This window comes from Melopsittacus undulatus, chromosome Z, assembly GCF_012275295.1.
Source record: "Melopsittacus undulatus isolate bMelUnd1 chromosome Z, bMelUnd1.mat.Z, whole genome shotgun sequence".
In the NCBI taxonomy this organism is placed as follows: domain Eukaryota; kingdom Metazoa; phylum Chordata; class Aves; order Psittaciformes; family Psittaculidae; genus Melopsittacus; species Melopsittacus undulatus.
The window spans coordinates 23,537,937-23,560,564 of NC_047557.1; the positions used below are offsets into that span (position 1 = coordinate 23,537,937).

The 22,628-nt window shown below is 42.3% G+C and overlaps 1 protein-coding gene across 1 annotated transcript in view; it reads left to right on the top strand.

The window, feature by feature from the left end:
• The first annotated feature begins 755 nt into the window (after positions 1–755).
• Positions 756–22,628, top strand: part of LOC117437912 (PHD finger protein 7-like) — a 125,641-nt gene continuing 103,768 nt past the window's right edge. The window contains exon 1 of the mRNA XM_034072706.1: positions 756–1,016. Within this exon, the coding sequence (XP_033928597.1) occupies positions 756–1,016 (261 nt within the window). The remainder of the gene's footprint in view (positions 1,017–22,628) is intronic.

A 22,628-nucleotide genomic window follows, 5' to 3' on the forward strand; every position in this document is an offset into this window, starting at 1 on the left:
GCATGTCATGTCTGAGCCACCCTACGTGCCCAGGTACCACTTGTGCTGTCTGCTGCAAGAGGCAATTATGTGACCGGTTCCCTGCCCACATATCTAGGAGGAACATGCAAAGTAAACACATGCACACATACATATGAATGTGTATAAATCTGATCTATAATTGGAGTTCTATGGTAGCAAGTATTGCTTTGATACAACATAAAAACATTAAAGTAAAAAGTGTTGGGAGTTGGCATCCTTGCTGTTTAAAAAGTGCTGCAATTTGGGCAGACATCACTGGCTGAACTTTAGCCTTGGGTACAAACTACCATACAATGACAGTAATGAGTATTTTATAGGCCAGTAGCTCAGAGGATGAAAGCCGATTCCCTCCACAGAGAAGAAATCCCAGGCTACAGTGCTGAGCATGCTAACAAGGATGCTGCTGAATTGTATTCTGCCCTGCTTTTGCAGTTTTTCTATGTATGGATTCAGCTTTATTTTTCACAGGCTAAGGGAAGTTATAAAACATCTTTCCAACTAGAACTGTCAAACGTTTTCACATTTTTCTCCCACCTTAGCCTTCACCAAACCTGGGGTATCTCAGGGCAGCAGTGAGCTAGCAGGTCTGCTCTCTCATAAAGATGGCTCCAGGCACCAGTTAAGCATGGCCCTCACAGCACTCTCAGGATGTGTTGCTCTGGCAGGGACTTTGGTTGCCTTCCTGGTCCTGAGGGCTCCTGGTTGCTGAGGAGGGAAGCAGGTAACATGTCCATATGTACCTTGGAGCCATCAAGCTTGAAGTTTTTGACCAAGAAGCACTGGCACTAGAAATCTATCTTGCGCCCTGTGGTGGGCTGACCGTAGCTGGATACCAGATGCCCATTAAAGCTGCTCTAGCAGTCCTCCTCCTTAGCTGGCTGGGGAGAGAAAATGTGATGATAGACGTGTGGATTGAGATAGGTACAGGGAGGGATCATTTGGCAATCACCGTCAAGGGCAAAACAGATGACTTGAGTTTAATAAGCAAAATCAGAGTAGGATAATGAGAGATAAAACCAAACCCTAAAAACCTCCTCCCACCGCTCCTCCCTTCTTACTGAGCTCAAGTTCATTCCTGAATTTCTCTACCTCCTCCCTGCAGCAGCTCAGTTGGATGAGAAATGGGGGTTCTGTTCAGTTCATCACACATTGTCTCTGCTGCTCCTTCCTCCTCATGGGAGGGTTCCTCACATTCTTCCCCAGCTCCAATGTGGGGTCCCTCCCCCAGGATACAATCTTCCATGAACTGCTCCAGTGTGGGTCCCTTTCATGGGTGCAGTCCTTCAGGAGCAGACTGCTCCAGTGTGGGTCCCCCATGGGCTCACAAGTTCTGCAGCAAACCTGCTCCAGCACGGGCTCCTCTATCCACAGGGCTTCCGCAGTGTCACAGCCTTCTTTGGGCATCTGCCTGCTCTGACGTGGGGTCCTCCATGTGCTGCAGGTGGAGATCTGCTCCTCCATGGGCCTCCATGTGCTACAAGGGCACAGCTTCCTCACCATGGTCTGCACCACAGACTGCAGGGGAATCTCTGCTTCCATGCCTGGAGCATGTCCTCCTCTCCTTCTGCACTGGTCTTGATGTCTGCAGAGTTGTTGTTCTCACATATTCTCTCTCCTTTCTCCCAGCTTTTACCCTTTCTTCAACATGTTATTCCAGAAGCACTACCACTGTCAATGATGTGCTCAGCTTTGGCCAGTGGTGGGCCCATCCTGAAGCTGGCTGGCATTGGCTCTGGCTGACATAGGGGAAGCTTCTAGAAGCTTTTTACAGAAGCCACCCCTGTAGCCCTCCTGCTACCAAAACCTTGCTATGCAAACCCAATGCACACATCAACACAACAACTTTCACGTCTTTTACTGCAAACCAAACATCAGTGAAGCCTTTTTATTATTATTATCTTTCTGTTTGACCTGTCCTGCTATGTCTTTCTCTTTGCTATAAATTCTGACTTAAGGACTCTACTTTGCAACAGTGAAATTATTCCTCAGGCTTGACTCCAACACTCACAAATCATTTTTTTGCAAGGTGGTGCATGAAGATTACACCCAGCTATGTTTGCTGCAGGGGCTGTGGTGCAGAAGGGTGCTTGCCCCCTTGCTGCTCATGGTTATATTATGAGGATAGAGTACTGCCAATAAAACAAAAGGATTACAGAGTGAGTATCTAAAGCAAGGGCTTTGGTGGGGATGCAACTTTCTAGCTGACACTGGCTTTCCTCTTTCTTCAGTCAAATGTTAGGAGCTGCTCTGATTGCAAGTAATAGAGGAAAAGCTATTGGTCTAGAAGGCAACTGCTGGTATTTAAGTGACAGCTTTTTCAGCTAAATTAAAGGCATGTGAAAGAGAGAATGCTCCCATCCTGTTGTTTTGTTTTTTTTTTTTTCATTAAAGCAAACTTACTTCCCTCCAGTTTGATCTGGGAAAATCTGTACTGTAATGGCAAAATATTTGAGAAGTTCTGAATTGGTATTATATTAACCTTGAATGGGCTGTGGGTTTTTTCTAGAAAGAGGTGGAAAAAGTGGCACTCACATTGCTCAGCAGGGCTTAGAGAGATTAAGGCCACAGCCCTGGGTGTAATCCATAACTTGGGAAGCAGTGCAGTGCCCCATGGCTGGAACCTGCTATCAACAGAGAAGGCGAGTAGTGGTAACTTTACTGGAGTTAAGCCATAAAAAATAACTTGGAAAAGTAAGAATGTTGTAGAGAACTGGAGAAGATCCTGGGGTGAGGGGGGGATGAAGTCTGATCAGGAGGCTCTTCAAATGAAATACAGAAGAAAAATAAAGCTATCTGACAATCTGTAGGAAATAAGAATAGAAAGATACAGTGCTTGAACTGGCACACAGGCTGGGGAAGAATATGTGTATGTGATGAATATGCTGTATTCAACCCAGCTTTTCTAGCAATATGCACTTGAGCAAAAGTACTTGCTGGAAGAGGTAAAAAAGCAGGCTGTCTGCAGTTGCATATGAAGACAGAACGATTTGGGGCAATGCTCAAATCAAAATAACCTCTCAGAAACATACCACTTCCTTAACCGGAAGGACATGAGAAAAATGGCTTCTTTCTCCTGCTTGAGAGAGAGAAAGCAGTGAGTCTGTGGTGAGGCTTCTAAGCTAGAAATATCTTCTTGATAGAAATCTTATCTGCTCAAGTTTCTCCTGCACCTTGCAGCTGTTTTGGCACAGCTAAGAGATCTCTTGATGTAGTGAGTTCATGGCAAGATTACACATTAGCAAGTGGAATCAGGTTCAGACATGTTAATTGCACTGTGGTGCTCAGGGTGATAGGGGAGCCTGGAGGGAGCCTGGCCTCTGTGCATGCAGAGCTCCTGGTGACATGGAAATGGATTAGGCACTGACTTGAAAAAGAGATGACTGCATTTGTGTTTGATTACAGCTTCATAACTGCAAGTGATGGTGCAGAGAAGGTGAATCATCACCTTTAGAAACAGGTTTAATAAAAAGATTCTATTGACACCAGCCCTTGTAGTAAGGCCAGTAGAATTCACACAGAATTTCCTGCCAAAAATTAAATCCTGGCAGAGTTAAATCCTGTATTTGCCTTCAAATACTTTGTATTTTCCACATTCACTTCTCAGTATATTGTGTAGAATGACATTTACATGAAATGAAACTGGGGATTCTTGTACTTATGCTTTTTTCCAATTGATTGACTTCCTTCTTGCTGTTATGGTTGCTAATTGGAAAGTTTTGTTGCATTGTGAATTGTAACAGGCTGCTAGAAAATTTGCTTGCTTTTGGATTTCATTCTGGATTCCCTGGGAACACTCAGCACAACTGTGCAACAAAGTGTTCAGAGGTCAGGGAACAACATTGTCTTCATGACTTGCGTGCAGCTCCTTCTGTGTGAGCATGATTTGAAGAAAGCTGTGGCCTTTGCACAATAACTTCAGTAAATGTCAGCACTCCAGAACCAGGTGTTTTAACCAGAGGAATATTCTGGATGAGATTCAACATACTTGTCATTGATAAGAGGTCTCTCACTGCCTGTTTTCCTGTTCAATAACTTTCAGGTCCTTCTGTTCTAGACCTGGCAACCTATCCTCAAATTAATAGCAATGGCAAGTCTTAAGAAGTTATTCTACTTGGAAAAAAATTATGACAAGCACCCCTTTTTTACACAGCAACAAATAGCTCCAACTGTTATTTCTCTTTAGATGCCTTTCTGGCATGGTGTCCTTCCGTTTTATCATTCATTGGTTACTTGAGTGTAATGTCACATATAGAACATTAATAACACAGAAGGAGAGAAGCAATCCTGTGAGAACTGATCTTGAGCCAGGATATTTCTGGAATTGAATCCTCTTTAGCTTTCAACAGAAAAGACTAGATGCAAGCTTACTTCTGGAAAACCAGAGTATGAAAATGGAAGTCTCCCCATTCTTTAGGTCTTTTGCTTCCCTGTCCCATTCTGGCTCTGTATCATGTAGGCACTACTGTTTACAAGCACTGAGAAAGAGACGTTTTCTGGAACATTTCTTCTCAATAAGCATTAAAGGTATATAATTACATACAATTGCAGTTTTAATATCCAGGTATCTGTTGAGCATGTTTTCCTTCCTTTCAGTGAGATGAAATTTAGTAGTAAAGACCACCTCATGTAGATCAACAAGTCTGGACAGAAAAAATGGGGGAAATCAAGGAAAGAAACTGGGGGCTTCTGCTGATATTTCTAGTACTTGTCGCAGAATAGTTTTAACTGATAGTTTAAATAACTATGTAAGACAAACTGCTTCTGTTAGTGCAATGTGAACCCTGGTCTCTCCTGAAAAGCAGATGCACAAGGTGGGAAATAAAATGATATGGATTGTGTGTAAAAAGAAATACGACAACTTGTGCAGAGTAATAAATGTGGCTAGTAATAAATGCCCCTAGACTTGTGATGAACTGCTTTAATATTTAACTTACCTTCACTCTTGCCTTACTGTTTTAAAGGTCTGAACAAAGTAGACATGCTCATGCAGCATTGAAAAGAAATATGGTGCAAAATCTTAATCATTTGACAGTGTGAAGGTGTTCATAATGCCAGTATGTAATGTCTGTATTTGATCTTAAGAAATTCGACCTTTCCACTGATCAGTTCATAGGAGCAGATTCAGAGTCCCATTAAAGTCAGTGGCAAAATTCACTGACCTCAACATTTACGCAAGATGGAAATAATTGAATCAGAGCAAAGCAGACTGTTTTTTCCATGCAAGTATATTTTATGCAATGATTGTTTATTCATTGATTTTATGATGCAGTGACATTTAAATATTTTCAGATTAGGTGTCTGTCAACATAACTATTCAGTGGAAAACCTGTAAGGTTTTCCTGGAAGATAATTCTAGCCTTCAAGGTGGCAGGTTTTTTTTTTTTTTGAAAACCAAACTTACATCTATCTGTGCAAGTCCCAATGTACAGATGTTAATTGTGAGCTAATTGCAATGGATACACAGACACTACTTTGGCCTTCTTCATTGTTTCCAAATTGCACATAAACAAGTCTTTGAATTTCACTCCTATTCTAAACCAGACATGAAACCCAACTAGAAATTGATTTGGAACCGCAAATTATTTATAAATACTTGCAGATCACATGGGTGAGCATGTCACAGGATGTTCTTTCACCTAAGTGAAGGATTTGGAGTTGTCCAGCCTGATACCCAACTTAATTTATGTGATGTGCCTCATGACTGGTACCTTCATCTGAACAGTGTGAACTTTTGACTAATAGAACCTTCACCCAGTGGTTAAGAGTGGATGGTGATGAATTCAAAAGGTTGCAGGCAAGTCAACAGTTCACTGAGGTTGCTTTAGAGATCTCTTAGATAAACCTAATGGAAAAGCCTTCCTAAAAAATGGCAAAGAAATGTTTAGAAAGAAAAACTGAGTTTCTGCTCCACCTGTTTTTTGTGCTGAAATAGATATTCTTACATGCAGAAAGCATCAATAATATGAAGGGGATTAAAGCCAGCTGGGAATAAGAAGGAGAAGATGGTAGTCACAGAAAATAGAGATTGTACTTTAGGTAATACTCCTATTTATAAATAAAATTAAAGGGGTCTAGAGTAGCTCTCCAGACATTTTGAAGCTGTGGAAGGAAAATTCTTCACTGCTATTCCTTTCCACTTTTCTCAGCACTGAAATGTTGTTTTGTGGATATGCCCTGGCCCCCAAGGAGTGCTTGTCTGTTCCCATAACTGAAACTCTCTGGGGGTCTCTCTGCCTGCTTGTTGCTCTGAGTGTACTTGTCATTGTTTACATCCATTTCATGCAGCTGTAAATGAGCCTTTCCTTTGGTTAGGGTTTTTGGGTATGGTGAAATGACAAACAGCACTCAGGTCTTTCAAACACAGGAAGCCAGGACAGAAGGAGGAGTGTTTAATAGGATCTAACAGGAAACAGCCTTCTTGGAAATAGAGGTTTATTTACAAACACATCAAACAAGAGAGACCCTCAGCCCCTGGGGCAAAGGAAGGGTGCCTTTTTTTTTTCATAAGCATCCATTTGAACATCCCATGTCAGACCACAGACTGCACTGGGGGTAAGCGGTGCTGGCCCTGCGTCCCCTTTAGTGTAACTGACTTGTGCTGGGTCTGGTGGTGACGCTGCTCTTGTCAGCCTGATGCTGAGGGCTCACACCTTGTGCTTTCCATGTTTTATGGCTATAGGGCAGCAGCAGACAGCTTTGCTGGCTGGATCCCAGGTGTTGTGGGGGGATGCTTGTTTGCTGTGCTCATGAAAAGCATTTGGAGACTAATTGGCCTTGATTCAATTTAGGTAGTAGGCACTTCATTCAATGGATACTTCAGAAGAGACATATATGCTGATGAGATCTTAAAAAAAAAAAAAAACCCAAAATAAAAAAGAAGAGGCTTAATCCAGACCTGGGGTTCAATAGCTTTGAACTCTGGAGTCCCAGTTATTCATTATATGAGCTTATACTTGCATGGTTGACACCAGGAGCATCCAGAGAAGCAAACGAGCACAGATGATGTAGGAACAGAATGACCACTCATCTGATGACCAGTCATCAGAAACTGCAAGATGACTGGAAGATAAGGATGCCAGGCCTAATGAACCACATCCAGGCTACACAGGTAGCACACAGCTGATAAGTGTCTGAGTGTTTTGCCTTCTGCCTCCCAGGGGAACAGTGGGAATACACCTGGGTATTTTTTCTGCTCTCTCCCTGAACAGAGGGACTTCAGATTTCAGGCCACCAAAAGGCTGCATGGGGAAGTCTCTTTGTGGCCAGCGTCTTCTGAGGGAAGGCTTGTCTTCTCTGCCTCACTGTGCAGTCAGTCCTGAGGGTGTGAATACTTTCTATGCCTAGTTAAACCCGGCCACTTTTTTGTTTTGCCTTTTAATGATGTTTTCCTGACGCTGTTTCCCCAGGTATTGACAGCAGCCAGGCCCAGATGAGGGAGGTGACTCAAGAGAACCACTGAGCTGGCTAGAGCTCTGGCTGCTGCACATTGTTGTGTATCAGTATGCTGATATACATACTGATATCAGTATGTATATGCTAATATCAGCCCCTAGCTTCACTGGAAGCACTGGTTGGGGCTTCCTAACACACTCAAAAATCCCTTTCCACAGTGCTTTTGCCTGTGCATCAGTTTACTTGACTCTTGAGTTTACTTGAATCTTAGGGGCAATTGCCAAATCTGAGTGCTCCTCAACGAGCTGTGGGAGCCATAGCTGTTGCTGTAGGAGATAATGGCTCCCGGCTCAATGCTTATGCTTATAAACCTCAGCCTCTTCCCAGGCATTCACTGCATGGGGACTTTTGCCTGGATGAAGGCTGAATAATGACTATGCAGTTCAGACCTGCATGCAATACTCATCAGGCTGTGATAGCCCGGGTTCACAAGTGTTTTGACCATCTTCCAAGAACCTTTCAGTGTAACATAATTGGGTAATGAATTTCACAGAGGTGTAATGGATGCAAATAAGCAAATCCCTACCTACTGCTACAGTCTATATTCATTAGAGAGACAGATTGCTCAGTGTCCACACAGTCTTATGAGAAAGAAAAAATACAAGCAGTCAGGAAAGAAATCAAAGCAAGTAAAATTATACTGTATTTTTCTCATTTAAAGAACAAATAGTTGTGTTCATTAAGGGTCTGCTGTTTTCATTTCTCACTAATTACAATTTTTATATGGAGAAAATACTTACAATTTTGGTGTGTAGAAAATGGGAAGTTCCAAATCTGCACACAAGGCAAAGAGGGACTAGGCTGGTGTCATTCCCAATCCCACTGCATGCTGCCTGCAGGACTGATTGTCTCCTTCCAGAGAGCCACACCTGATAGGGGCTCCTGCTCAGGGATGCTCAGCACCCAGCCAGACAAGGTGCGATGTGTCCTTGGTCAGCTTTTGTGCTCACTGCATTTTGGCCTTCTGTTGTGATGAGGTCAGGTACCATATAAACTGTCATGACTGTCTCATAGGAGCGGATTTCATCAAAACCCTGTTATTTCTGTGAGTGTTTTTTATTTTGTAGGTGAAAAATGTGAAGGCTTTTCCACCAGATGGGAGGATCACAGGAAGACAGGGTGAGGATTTGTGCTGAGACTTAGAATGACTGACACATGAATGTTGCACATTCAAATTAAAAAGCTTTCAAAGGAATCAGTGAAAAAAAAAAAAAAACCAAACCCGCAAGTATAGATTTGTACAATCTGGTCAACAAGAGGGACCTGATCTGGAGATTCCAGCCATTAGCTGCCATGGGATTAATGGGTGATTGAACCACCATCATCCTCCCAAGGCTTGTGAAGTACAGTTATCAGAAGCTAGCATCCTGAGAGCATAGATCTGTTCAGCAGAGCTATGGTAATAAATAAAATAACTTAAAATAAAATAATAAAATAAAACAAAGAAAATAAATAGGGGAAAATGGAATAAAACCACAGCTTTTTGTTACTTCATATTCTGAACTTAAAACAACTACACAATTATGATTTTCATAAGAACATTTTTCCCAGACTATTTTAAAAGACAGTGGCATAAATAACCCTAATGAGAATTTAAGAAAAAGTACTTTTTTTTTAGTTGGTATATAATCTACATAAACAAATCACAGGCAAAACATAATTGCATTCTTTCAACATTCATTTTTTTCTGACAAGAGTGTGGCATTGTCTACATTTTTGGTTCTCAAAAAAACTGTTTCTAGTCACAACCCTGCTCAGACGTCACTCTTCAGAAAATGCTGCTTAAAGGTTTCCCAAAGACTAAACCAAATCTGAAGCAGCTTACCCATCCCATCCTAACTCAAGATACTTCCCAAAATTTCAAACATGTGATTTAAGATATCCCCTTTTAAGGGAGACAATTATATAGACAAATTAGTTATGAAATAGATGTACCAGCTGAGGTAAAATTTGTTTTGGTCCTTTCAAGTGAGTGAACTCACCTGAACTTGCATGATCAAAACAGAGGCCACAATACCCTCAGATAAATGTTATTTACATCTGAAGAGCAATATTCAGGAATGTCAGCAGTTCTAACTGACAATTAGGAGGGCACTGCCAAGCCTGAGTAATGAATCAGTTATTAGTAGAGGAGTCAGACGGTGCTAATCTCTTCACCAGCTAGTCAGCACTTTCAAACAGCCTGAGATGGCAGATGCTGTTTACTTAGCACAGACGTCTCATCTACTCTTTTAGTGATGCTGGGAACAGTCAGTGGTCAAGAAGCCATGCTGGTCCCTCTCATTAAAGAAGTGTTCAAGCATCCCCCTCTTTACAGTGTTTTTTTCTGTTTGTTTGTGTTGTCTTTGTGAAGTTCGATCCTTTTGGACTTTGAACAGATTCCTTAGTTTTATTCACTTGGAAGATTTATTTAAAAAAAATAAAAATCAACAAATACCTGTCCCCTTGGCTTCTTGGGTGGAGGAAATGTTGCAATAATGTGGTTGGCATAGTGAAGTCTTGCCAGGTCTGTACAGACAGCAAGCCCACATTCAGAGCACTCTTGGCAGAGCCAGCCCTGCCTTTAGATGTCACTGCCAATACAGGGACAAAGGCATGGGGAAGCTGCTCTTGTGGAGTGATATCTTGGGCAACACCTAGCCAGCTATTTGCAAATCCAGCCATTGTTTGCATCTGGATATTAATTCAGATTGCTAATCCTGGGACTTCTCAACAGAGGGATTCCAGGAGGTCTGGGAGGCAGGAGGGTGAGAGCAAGGCTGAATGACCACATGCAGCAGCAGAGCTAATGTGTGGGGCTCCTTCATCAGGGGTAGGCATATCTTTGCCTTGTGAAAGGCAATGAAACACCAGAACAACCTGAGTGCCAGCAGTCCAGCATCATCTGCCATATTGGCTCTCTTGTCTTTCATCACCATATTGGTCTCTTCATAACCAAGGATGACTTGATTTATTCTTGATGTTTTGGCCAATGCTTCTTGTACCAGCAAGGCAGGGTTAGTTTCTGCCCACAGGGCTTCTCCTGAAATCAGCATTGCACCAGCCAGAGGGAGCAAGTACACACACACATCCTGCCCTGCCCTGCACCAGAGCCAGGCACAGGACCTCCAGGAGTGAGGAGGCACTCCTGCATGTGGGGACCTGAAGCAAAGCATCCTGTTTGGGAAAATAACAAGAACAGGAATTTCAATAAAAGTACTGATTTATGTAAACGTAAGCTGACAAGTAAGCAGCCAAGAAAATTTTTACCCCATCTTCTTGCACTCCCCAGAGAGTCTGGGACAAAGATGTGCAGGGGTGACATGCTAACTCTCTTGCTAGAGAACCTCCCAAATAATTCCCTTGCATGTAGCTGTGCTACAGCAGCTGTCTACAGGCTGGGGCCTTGCACTGCATGTTTACTGCCCCTCATTGCATAGCAGCAAAATAATGATTCCTGATTCTTCAATATCCCTGGCGTGAAAGTGTCGTTGGATGTTTATGCTTTCATACTGCTGAGACCACTATCCACTTGATCAGACACAGGGCCAGAGCAACATAAGGATCACCAAGAGGGACAGCAGTGTCGTCGAAGTTGTCTCAAGAAAGCTTGGCAACTTTCTGACTCCTCTCAGCAATACTGCAGCTGCTTCAACTGCATCCACTAGTTGTGAATCCATTATTTCTTTATCCATAGTAGAGTTAAAGCAATTCCAGTGAATCTCCTCAATTTTGAAACCATTCTTTTCATGCTTCAGTTCCCTTTATTTTGCTTGGAAAGTATGACATAATGGCAGTCATCACTAAAATATCATTAAGAACCAATTACCTGGCTGAGAGCTTGGCAAATCCCTTTTCTGTCCAGCAAGGCACCTATTCATCTGGTGCAGGACATTGCAGAGTTCCTCTAGGACTGCTCTGGGGTAACATAGCTTACAGCTAGTCAGCCCTAAAGTCTGTTAGTGAAGAAGGACACCAAGTGCAGTCTGTTTGGCTTGGAGCTAACCGATCTTGCAAAAGGCAATAAATGCAGGCATGTGGGTCCCCAGAGAAGCTCTGCTCAGCAACACTGTTCCATGGCTCTTTCAATTCAATTGAGCAGCTCTGGATTACAGATAACAGTGAAGTGCTGGGAGCGAAGACCTTCAGCAGAGTCAAATGCATGTGCATTTAATTTAAAGTAGTAAATGCTGCAAGCTTACTCATAAGAACACACAATATTCCATAATATGTTATCTTTCAAATGTTCCCTGTGTATTTATTATTCTCATATTAACAGATGGGTCCCTTAATATTTTAAACTTGGGAAGAAATTTATTGGAATGCATATTTAAGATCTGTAGCAGCTGGGTTTTTTTAAAAATTGAAATCATACAAGCTTATGTGCATAAAAGGTATTACTAATTTTCCTATCCAGAACCAGAAAAAAACAACTCCAGGCATACGGTAGTTAGTGGATGCATAAGGTAGCTAAGGCAAAGCTTCTTATGATGCCTGTGTGGACATTAATGTGTTGCGTCCAAAAAAGCTCTTTGTCCAAAAAAGGGTTTATCTCTTTGTGATTGTATGCTAGGCAGGCATAAATTGTTGCCATGACCTTTTGCCCCATGGTACTACTGAATTATGTTGGAGCAGAGGTGGATTTAGGGATTTGGTAAATGGCAACCCCCTCTGACCTTAATTACTCTAATGCTTCTGTTAATCCCATCAGAGCTAAGCAAATGAACTGCACTTCCTGCATTTAAAGATTGCTTGGTCAGTTTTAAGCTGCAACCAGGGCATAGAATGTTGAAAACATAACAGAAAGACATTCAGGCCACGTGTTGGGCAGCACTGGACTGACCTGGCATGATGCTGGGGGAACTCATACGGCTGGTGCAGGGAAGGCAGAATGCGGCTCCTTCTTATTCTGGCCCATTGTGCTCGTGGGTTGGATTCCCTCAGAGATGCCGGAGTGGAAACTCGAGCTTTGAGTACTTTGACCTACTCCCACACAAATATTCAGGGCTAAACTACAAGCCAATAATGTAAAGGGCATACACATACACACACACATACATATATGTGTGTATATGGTGTGTGTGCCATATGCATATGGTCTTCAAGCCAAAGGCCATTAAGAGATAAGGGTATTTGTAGCTACCAAGGAGACAGAGCACAAACATTAATTTGCTATTCTTTTGTATGTCTAGGACCTAAATGTGTCGTCCTACATGTGTCATTACTTTAGCACCCTTCCTGCCCGATATATATTGACTCAAGTATATGTATACATGTATCTTGATGTACTGTGCTGTGGTAAACGTTTCAGTGGATGTTCAGAGATTCATTATGCCCCTCGCCCTTCCTTGAGCATGAACACATGAGGCAGTAGTCACGGCTCAGCCATGCAGGGTGCTAACACTGATTCAGCTGTGCATGTAAGCATGCACTTAACTCCCAGCGGATACCTAACCTGACTGACTTCAGGATCAATGCTACCAACGCTCAGATCGTTCCTGTTGCCAGCACCGGGAAGGCCTTCTACTGTCCCTGTGCCAAATAAGAGTCATGGACCTGTGGTTCCTTCCTCATGCCTGCTGCATGTCAGGGATCCTCAGGCATGAGACTGTTATGTCCCTTTCTTTTACCAGGCCTGTGTCTGTGTTCCAATGAAGAAAGCTGGTGTGTACCCAAGGATGGCTGTCAGGCAGCCATGCATCCCTGCGTTCTTACTTTTGGGGATGGAGGTAAGACATGCTGCACTCCTGCTTCAGTTCCTATGCCCTTGGAAAAAGAGACATGGAAGCAGGTGAACGGCAGCAACATTACTTTTAGGGCCCTGGGAACAATCACTTCATCACAGGGTAATGTCTACAGAGCAGTAAATATCTCACCTGTAGGCCAGGTGCTTCTGTTTTACAAGCACTGTTTTTGCTCTTGATAAACATCACAAAAAGATCAGTTATACAGAGTTTAGCTAAAGGGACATAACCTGCAATTCATTCCAGTCTTAGCTGCTTTTCATGCCTGTGGCTTTACAGAATGCATTTGCTATTCAAAATTGCTTCCAGAAGAAATCAGACCAACCCAAAAAATTATCGACCTGGTGATTGTGAACTGTTTGTTCCAAAGATTTGACATTTGAAGCACATTAGTAACACTTAACTAGACACAAAGTAGTACATAGAAATGTTCCTGCTATCTTGCTGTGGATGTATAATTCCTAAATAAGAATTTGGCTGCAAACAGGTACAATTATGAGCTTATAATTAACTTTAGTAAATGTTCTGTCAGGATTAATTCAAATTTACTTCTCTTTGATAATGTGCTGCCTCTGTTTGCTGAGATTTTTCTAGGAAGCAAATTCAAAAAAAGTCTAAATGCAGATGACACTAATTTTGCTTTATTGCAGCTATTTTTTTAACAGATCTCTTAAGGTATTACTCCAGTTCTACGATCATGTTTAGGTTTGAGAAGGACAGCAAAGAAAATCTGGGAAATTAACTTACCTCTGAGCTTGATAGGTATTATGATCTAAGAAACCTAGTACATAAAATAATAAAAAAGTAAATAAAAAATAAATACAATGCAATGCAATTAAAGAAAATATAACAATACTACTAATGTTGACTACTTTGGGGCAAATGATATCAAATGGCCAAACAGTAGCATATACAGAGCTTTGCTAGAATTCACAGCAGGTATATAAGTGCTAGATAAGGGCTCCATTCTTCTGAAGAAGATTTTTTTTTAAATAGATGACATTTGAGATTAATTCAGTAGAAACTTGGGAAGAAGTGAGAAATGTAGTATCTGAGCTATGAAACGTTGATCATATTGATCAAGGATAGTCAACAGTTCTGAAGAAAGGATTAGTATATGGCATGTGGCTGCTGAGCTATGAAACTGAATTTAAAAACATATTAGAAAGCCTAGATTACTTCCCAAAGTTATACCTCACCTTCAAGAAATGTTTGCATCACTGAGACATCATTGGGAAACCAGAAGGAGAGAGAGTCTGCAGCTACAGGAAAGTTAGAGGACAGCTTAAAGCCACCATGCTCCTCCTTCCTCTCTCACTTTGGGATTCCACTTGACACAACAAGTAGAAGTGCAACACCGAAAGCAGCATAAAAGCAATGATAGTAACTGGTGATGTCTGAAGCAGATTGCTTCTGGAAAAGCAAGAGAGCTTGGAGGTGTCTCTCAGAGAATAAATCTGGTCAGACATACCCAGCTTGATTGGGTCAGGCAAAACAATGAGAGTGCTCAGTCACTTGCAGTGCTAAAAATTGCCTGAATGGTGTCATCAATGTGTGATGGGATTGCTGACATCACTTGGAAGTCCCAGTCACAGCCACATGCATGGCAGAAAGGTCAAGTATGCTATGCTAAACACCAGAGTTGTGTCAGCCTCAGGCTTCCTGAACAGGCAGAGGTCTGCCCATCCATGGTCCAGGTTCTCTTTGTGGTCTGTTGTGGGAAACATTTTTCTACTTACCTGCAAATACAGAGCCCTGTTTTGCCTGTCATGCTGTGGTATTTCCCATCAAAATCTTTCTGTCTTTACATCACTGTGCTGGGCCAGATCTAGCACCCTCCTGTGCAGAGCTGGCTGTTCTTTGGGTCGGGAGGAGGGAGAAATGCTGTGAGCACTGGCAGCCTGCTCTCACTAGTGATGCTGAGACAGAAGTCACCACTTTGCACCAGACCAGGTGGTGAGTGGAGCAGGATATGATGATCTCCATCAAGATATGCGAATGCAAGACTGCAAAGAAATAAGCAGCAGCAGCAAAAAGCTTCAGATGAGGCAAAAGTAGGTACTGAGGGAGTTCATATCATTCAGAAAATGCTTATACACTATATCTCTATCCAATTCAAGATACAGAGAGCTCAGGTGAAAGAGTGTGTTTCACATCGGCTTATCCATGATAAAACAGTAACGAGCAATTGCCTCATCGCACAATCCAGATGTGCTGGTACAGGAACCGGTGCTGTCAATGCAGATGTTAAATGCCCTCTTATGTGACAGTCTCAATGGTAATAAAGCAAGAAATGTATGCAAACATGAACAGTGGAGCAAGAAGACATGAGAAAAGCCTGGGGCCAGGTTGTATGCCTGGAGAAGCTTCTCTCAGCTGTGCTCCTTGCAAATAAAAGTACCCTGGTGCCTTCTCGGCATGCTGTGGGTACACTGTTCCTTCGAGAAAGAGGCAGCAGGGGCTTTAGGAGAGAGCTTTAGCATATGCACAGAGGCATATGGGGTGTCATGTGTATGCTAAGTGGAAAACAGAACTAGCACTGCATGCTGTCCCTGCACCATGGCAGAGAGGTGCAAAACTAAGAAAGTACCAAGAGGTAACTGCCCACCTGTGGCCTCAGGGCAGCACAAGGGCTATGGGCCCTGACTGCAAAGTAACTGCCTACTGCTGCTGGTGGTGCTGGCTGGCTGCCTGGCTTAGCCACTGGAGAGGAAGCCTGGGTGCAGCTGCCGTGTGAAGCTGTGGTTACTAACAGCCATACCCAGCCCAGCCTCATTACCAGCCAGGGGTGCTCACAGAGATTAATGGCTCTTTGTCTCAGGCCAGACCAGCCACTCCACGTGACTGTACTCACACTGGTATCTTGAGAACCATCTGCTTTAGCAGCTTCAGGATGTTGGCAGGGATTACCTGCTCTGCTCCTGTTGCAGCAGCCTACTGGCCCAGTGCCCTTTGGGGGCCTCCATGTCAAGCCCAGGACTCCAAAAGGCACTGGCCACAACAAAGCACGCTGTCCCAAACCTGCCCTCCTGCCTGCACTCCCAGGCAGCAGAGGGTGGCCAATATAGGAACATACAGCAGGTACAAAGAAGATGCCTGATCTGCACATTTTGCATGCAGATAATGCCTGAGAGGCATTGAAAACCCAACACAACTTCCTGCACCCCTCCCCCAGTTTGCTTTTCAATCCAGCAGGTTAATAGCTGTGTGGGATGGTGATAAAGCTGCTGCATTTGCTCACTTTCTCCTTTCTATTTGGTCTTGCCCTTGAGACATGTCTCAGCAAATTGTTGTCTTTTTTTTATCTTCCAGTCTTCTCTGACGGGTCAACCTCAACATCTTCCCACCAGGTAATCAAAGGGTCCCTCTGCCTGTTTTTGCTAATCATCAGAATGCTAGAGTTGAAAACTTTCCTAGATTGCAGCAATTTCATTGTTCTGCTTGGAAAATAGACCACTATTTTTTTTTTAATTGTTTTAATACCTTGCCTATTCAGAAGCAGACTTGCAGGTGCTCATCTTCCATTTCTTCTGAAGATGAATAAGGCAGTGCTATCACAAGAAATATCAGGAAAATGCAACACATTCCAACTCTTACAGTAAAACCAAGTTTGACATATACATCCCATATACTATCTGAGAGCTGATTTTCAAAAAACCAAAGCCAAAATCCTAATACTAGATAAATATCTTCAAACCACTTAGATGCAAACGCAATTTTGCCTTATCAGTAGTCACTAGATGAACTCCTCAGCAAAAAATGCTGCCTGATATCATGTATTTCTGCTCATTTCCAGTAAGGTCACAACTGAAGTGACAGATGACTCAACACTAGTGACGGTAGCCTAAAGGTCTCTAAGTATAACAAAATGGGGAAGAGTTGTGAACCCAGGTTTTTCCAGTGCTATTGTGAGTGGTTCAGTGAGCTTATTGGTTGACTCCTCTAAGAGTCTATTCAGAGCATTTATCTAAGATCTATATTTATAGATTTAAATTTGCATATAGATTTAGATTCTTCAAGGTTTTCTCCTCACTTCTTTTTAATTCAGACTTAAAATGCCTTTTCCTCCGGTTAACTCTACAGAAATTGTGTATTGCCCTGGAAAAACAATTGTTTTTTTGTGTCTCTCTAGGCATCATCAGTGGCCTCAAGCACATCTGAATATCCTCTGGAAGCCTAACTGATATCTGAACTGGATTTTGTCCTTCTAATTCCTGCCCCTAGTCAGATAAGAGCCCATCTAGAGTAGCTGCCTGACTCAGGCATGAGAGGGCAATGCATGAGGCTGACACCCTCTGCCTATTATCCAGCATTGCTGACGCATGGCTTCTTCTCTGCCCAGCAGAGAGAAGCAGTTACTGCTTCCAAGCAAGGGCACATTCCTGTTGCAGTTTGCACTTAGGCTAGAGCTAAGGGTTTTGTTAGAATTAAGAGCCTCACCAGTTTTTTAAATCCGTGTTATTCCTAAGCCTGCATCTTGTCTTTCACTGGATCAGTGGTGGAGCAACACCACAGAGTTGAGAGTGGATGCTTGTTTATCAATTGGCACCCAAAGTAGGTGTCCTGAAAATAGCCTGTGGCCCTTTTACAAGCTGTATGTATTTTTCCTGGCCCTTGGCTCTTTCAAATGGGTGAGCAAGCTGTTCTACAAAACTGCACAGAGTTTGGCCAGCCACTGACCACAGTGACACAGCAGTGACCACGGTTCTACTTGTATCAGCTCGTCTCCTCCCACCATCTGAGTCTATGTACTTAATGCCTCCCTCCTTCCTTCCTTCCTTCCTTCCTGAACTTTTTTCTTTAGGAAGAGAGTGTGGGAATTTAGCCCTGAGAAAAAAGTGTATTCTCAAAAATACTTTTAAGCCACATTTCTTAGCTCATGATCTAACAGTATGAGGTATTGCTTTATTAGACTAATGATTACTCAACATTAATACTCTAGTTCTATGTAAACCTGACAGAGGGAAAACTTTCAAAAATGTCTCACCTAAATGCATGTATGTGCTGTGTGTAATGGGTGTTTATTTAGAGAAGTTATCACATGGCCCATGTATAAATAACTTTTTACAAAAGCAGTGGTTATATAGCTGTTAACTAAGTGATGCAGTCCACTCATAATGAGAACTGATAAAGCTGGTATGTTCAGCTAGGCTGTATAATGCTCTATTTTTAGACTATTTATTTTTATTTTTTCTAGAAATAAGTTAATAGAAATCTATATTTATCTGGCATCTGCCTTCGCATAAGCACTCTTGCAAGCTCTCCTCTCAGTGTCCACCCTTGTTTGAGCTGTTCTACTCCCCAATTTCTTCAGCACTTGAAAGCTGGTGTGAGAGTGTTGTTAAACCACATGTGAAAAGGAATCCAGTGAAATACCATTCAGCCTAAAAAATGAATGACAGCCAAAGTTAAACGGTTCTAACATGAAAAAAAATAATGCTTTGAAGTAGTTTGCAAGTAAGGGAGAGGGATTCTCAATTCCAACTCAATATATGCTGCAGGACTTTGATTTCTTGCATGTTACCTTTAGTCAGCTGACTTATTACTCAAAGTTAGGCTTTGTTCATTCCTTTCCACAGGCATAGAATAGCTAGATATGTACCTGTGACTTATTCTACCCTACATGGAAACTCCAAAGATTTCAGAAGCCCCATGCTGGGATTCCCTTTGACATTTACAAAGCAGACAACTCTCTGGGGGTTCTGCTGCCTTTCCTGAATTTGGGAACAAAAGCATCCTTCAAGCTTTCACCCGTGTTATTAGTAGCACACTGCTCCTCAAGTCTGCTCAGGTGATGCAAAGATGGTGAAAACCAGCTAGATGGGCAAACTGTCATGGAAATGAAGTCTGGCACACTGCAAAGCCGAAGTGTCACAGGACATGCTGATAAATCCATCAGCAAGAAGGAGGTCAAACTGGATTTCTGTTGTGTTCAGATGACCATTTAGTAGGGTACCAACCTTTTGTACTGCAGGCGTTTTGCTCCTTGCTACGTAACAACTAATTCTTTTGTGGCACTCTCCTAACCCGGAATTTATTGTAGTGGAGATGGAACAAAATTGATAGTGAGGGGGTTAGGCATGTGTGAACCTGAAAGCAGAAAAAAGCCTACTACCTTCAGAGCAGCACCCCACGTTTGGAATGATGGGTCTCTTGGGTGTTAAAGCATGTTTATGCAGAGTGTGCTCTTGTAGTCTGGATGCTTAGTGTCTGTATTAAGATTTAAATAAAAGGAGAAAAACGTGTTTATGCTTGAATAGACAGGACAAGAAAAATGTAGCAATATGCTTTAGCTTGTTGGAAGATACTGACTGACACTAACAGCAGGTACAGAATGGGTTTTCGAGCTAATAAAAACTGTAGAAAAAAGATCAGTTATAAGAGAAGTATGGAGGTAAATTTTTCTGACATCCAGACCCAAACAGGAGGTTCAAATTTAGTGCCAGCATATGTAAATAATATTCACTGTTTACATGACAGCGTTTCATTTCTTAGGAGTCAAGAATTTTACAGTGCATGCACATAAATGACTACATCCAGTACCAGAAATCCCTGGGGGTATAATCCCGGGTATTGCTACTGGGATGAAATGCCATAACTCCTTAACAGTGTGCAGAGGAACTTCCCGTAAATTTAACAGGTGCTAAGAAAGTATGTAATTTCTCTTCTTAAACCACTCACTTCCCTTCAGTGCATGCCATCTCATTGTTCATTACACATAACTTACATCATGAGGCTATCTTTTTCACTGAAAATAAGGCGTGGTTAGCAATCTGAAAAAGAGCAATTTTCTAAGAAAATCTCTAGGAAAAACTTCTCTAAAGTTTGCTCTAACTCTAGACCCTTTTTCTTTTGTGGAGCACAGGAGAAATGGGGAGGGGAAAGAAATCTCTGCAAAGCCTTCAAAGGTAAGCCCATACACATGGTCCTAGTATGTCTCAGCTACGGAAGAACATCAAAGGTCTCACTCTGCCCTTTAACAAGGCAATCAAAAACATTTAAACGGAGTGCTATTATCTTCCTGGACCTATTTTTTTTTTTTTTCACCAATTGTAATGCGTTATCTAATTACAGGGTTCATTTGTGAATTCCTCTTTGGAATACAGCCTTGTCATTTCAGAGACAGTACTCTGTAGCTTTGACTTGCAGCAGAAATAGAAAATGTTCTTCTCCCATATGAAAAACTCATCTCACTTTTGTTAGTGGGAGAGTAGCCCAGGTGGCCCAACACTGGGCTGCTGCAAGGAGAAGCTATGTGGGCTGCACAAGTTTGGCCAAGCCATAATTTGAGCAACCCAGGGACATGATGGCTGGCAAAAATAAAAAGCCCCAAAAGAGTTCAAAACCCCTCAGTGTTCAAAGGGAGCAAAGCTATATTGAGGCACATGATTGATGGCCACAAAGTGGGAAGGCTTATCTAAGAACTTGCTCAGGAAAGGAAATTTGCTTCTTGGATAATTCCTTTGTAAAGACAAAATCTGGGCAGCGATAGGAATGCTGCAAAAGCCAATATTGAAATTGGATGTAGTCACATTTTTCTTTCCATCAAAGTAAAATACCAGACAATTTATCTTGAGTCACTGGGCAACCAACCAAAATGGCCAAATAAAAGTTTTCTAGATATCATTAGTGATAACATGTGACTGACACTCCAACAAGTCCCATTCTCTCAGGCTGGGAGGCGGGACCCCCGTGGGTACAGAGGGATGGGTGCCCCCCAGGCCTCTGCCAGCAGTCAAATGCTGAGATTGTGAAAATGGGAAAGGCCAGTCCTGTCTTGCTAGCTGGCACGGGGGCCATGGCAGTGATATGAGTAACTTTGCCTTCCAAGTACAAAATGATTGCTGGCAGTACACTGTGAACATTTCAGACTTGGGGGAATATATTAAGAAAAGGTCCATCAGTGGTTTTCTTTTTTTAAATGGTAGCCACTGAAAAGTTACGCAAACACTTCAGCTGTGGAATATATAATCTGATGTCTGGCAGGGATCCTCTGTTGATACAAGGAGTGAAGTATGTAGGGGATGGCTGGCAGTTGTTTTAGTGCTTATTCAAAATTATAAACTGTATTATATGTGTTTTCTTCACACAGACACACACACACAAACACGCCTTCCCCTGCTTCTGAGTCGATCACTCCTAGTAAACAAACATGACTCCCTGGTTTTCTAACAATGAAATGCTCTTAGAGGCCACAGCTAGGTCAGAGGAAGCTGCAAAAAGGAGACCGTGAGGGAATGTGAGCCCATGGCTGTACATGAAAACGAGCCCCAGGCAGAGCCAGCTATCTGAAACACACACCCAGGCAAACGTGGTTGGTTTAAATAAAGCCGCACCCTCATCCAAACCACTCAAGTTAAGTAACTCGCCAAAGAAGTGTTGCTAAATCAAGATTATTCCTGTTTCTGCCCATTTCTCATCAAAATCAAAGTGGCTGAAATCCAAGACAGTTTGTGGTGCCTGTCTCTGTTGGGGTTCCAGTGGGACCTCTCTAGGGGTTCCCTCCTCCCCCTCTCCTCTTCTGCTGGCTCACTCCCCACAGCCACCAACACCTGCCTCTCCATCCAGCTTCAGTAAAAAGACTTGGGGGGAAAAAACTCGCAAGTCATGTCTGAAGAAGTTACTCAGGTTTTGTTCACTGCCTGACAAGGTATAAAGAACAAACAGAGAAACCACACTTCCCACAGAAGCCTCTCTAGCACCTGATACAGCACTCGGTTTGTGCAGCTCCTGAGGAAATGAAACCATGCTGACTGTGTGTATTCTTTTTATTACCCTTTGAGGGAAAAATAAAAGGCCTGATTAAAATAAAATATTAGTTTAAGCTTTTCAACATGTTTTCTTTCTTCCTGTATTTCTAGTCTGAATGAATATTCCACTACTAGTTCATTTTAAATGAGTTATGACTATGAGAAAAACCATGTTGCATCAGAAGTCTTACAGACCTTCTCTAAAATAAAAAGTGAGAATGCAGCCAAAAATGGATGTTGAGATAGTCAGTTCTCAAGATAAATATGAGTTTATTAGCTGTGTATCATTTTTACAGGAATTATGTACTGTGAGAAGATAGGTCTTCAAATTATTTCAAAAGTAAAAAGGAATTTCAACAGAATAGCTGCTTAGCCTGAGAACGAAAATCAGTGACAGAATACATGAAGACAACACCACAAAATACTTCTCTGCCACTGGAATACAGCTACATGAATTGGAAGCCATAGAGTATTGTCATCTTCTGGTCAAAGCTGTACTTTTTTATTTCCTATGATTTTCTGTTAGTTGAACTCCTGCTTGCCCATACACATAGTATTCAGGGCAAATGAAATGCTGTAGTTTGATGATGGGCGTCTCTTGGAGCTACATATGTTTCCTGTAGGTTTTGCAAGTTTCAGAGTTAGTGGTTATAATTATTCCTGTTAATTATTCACTATTGCC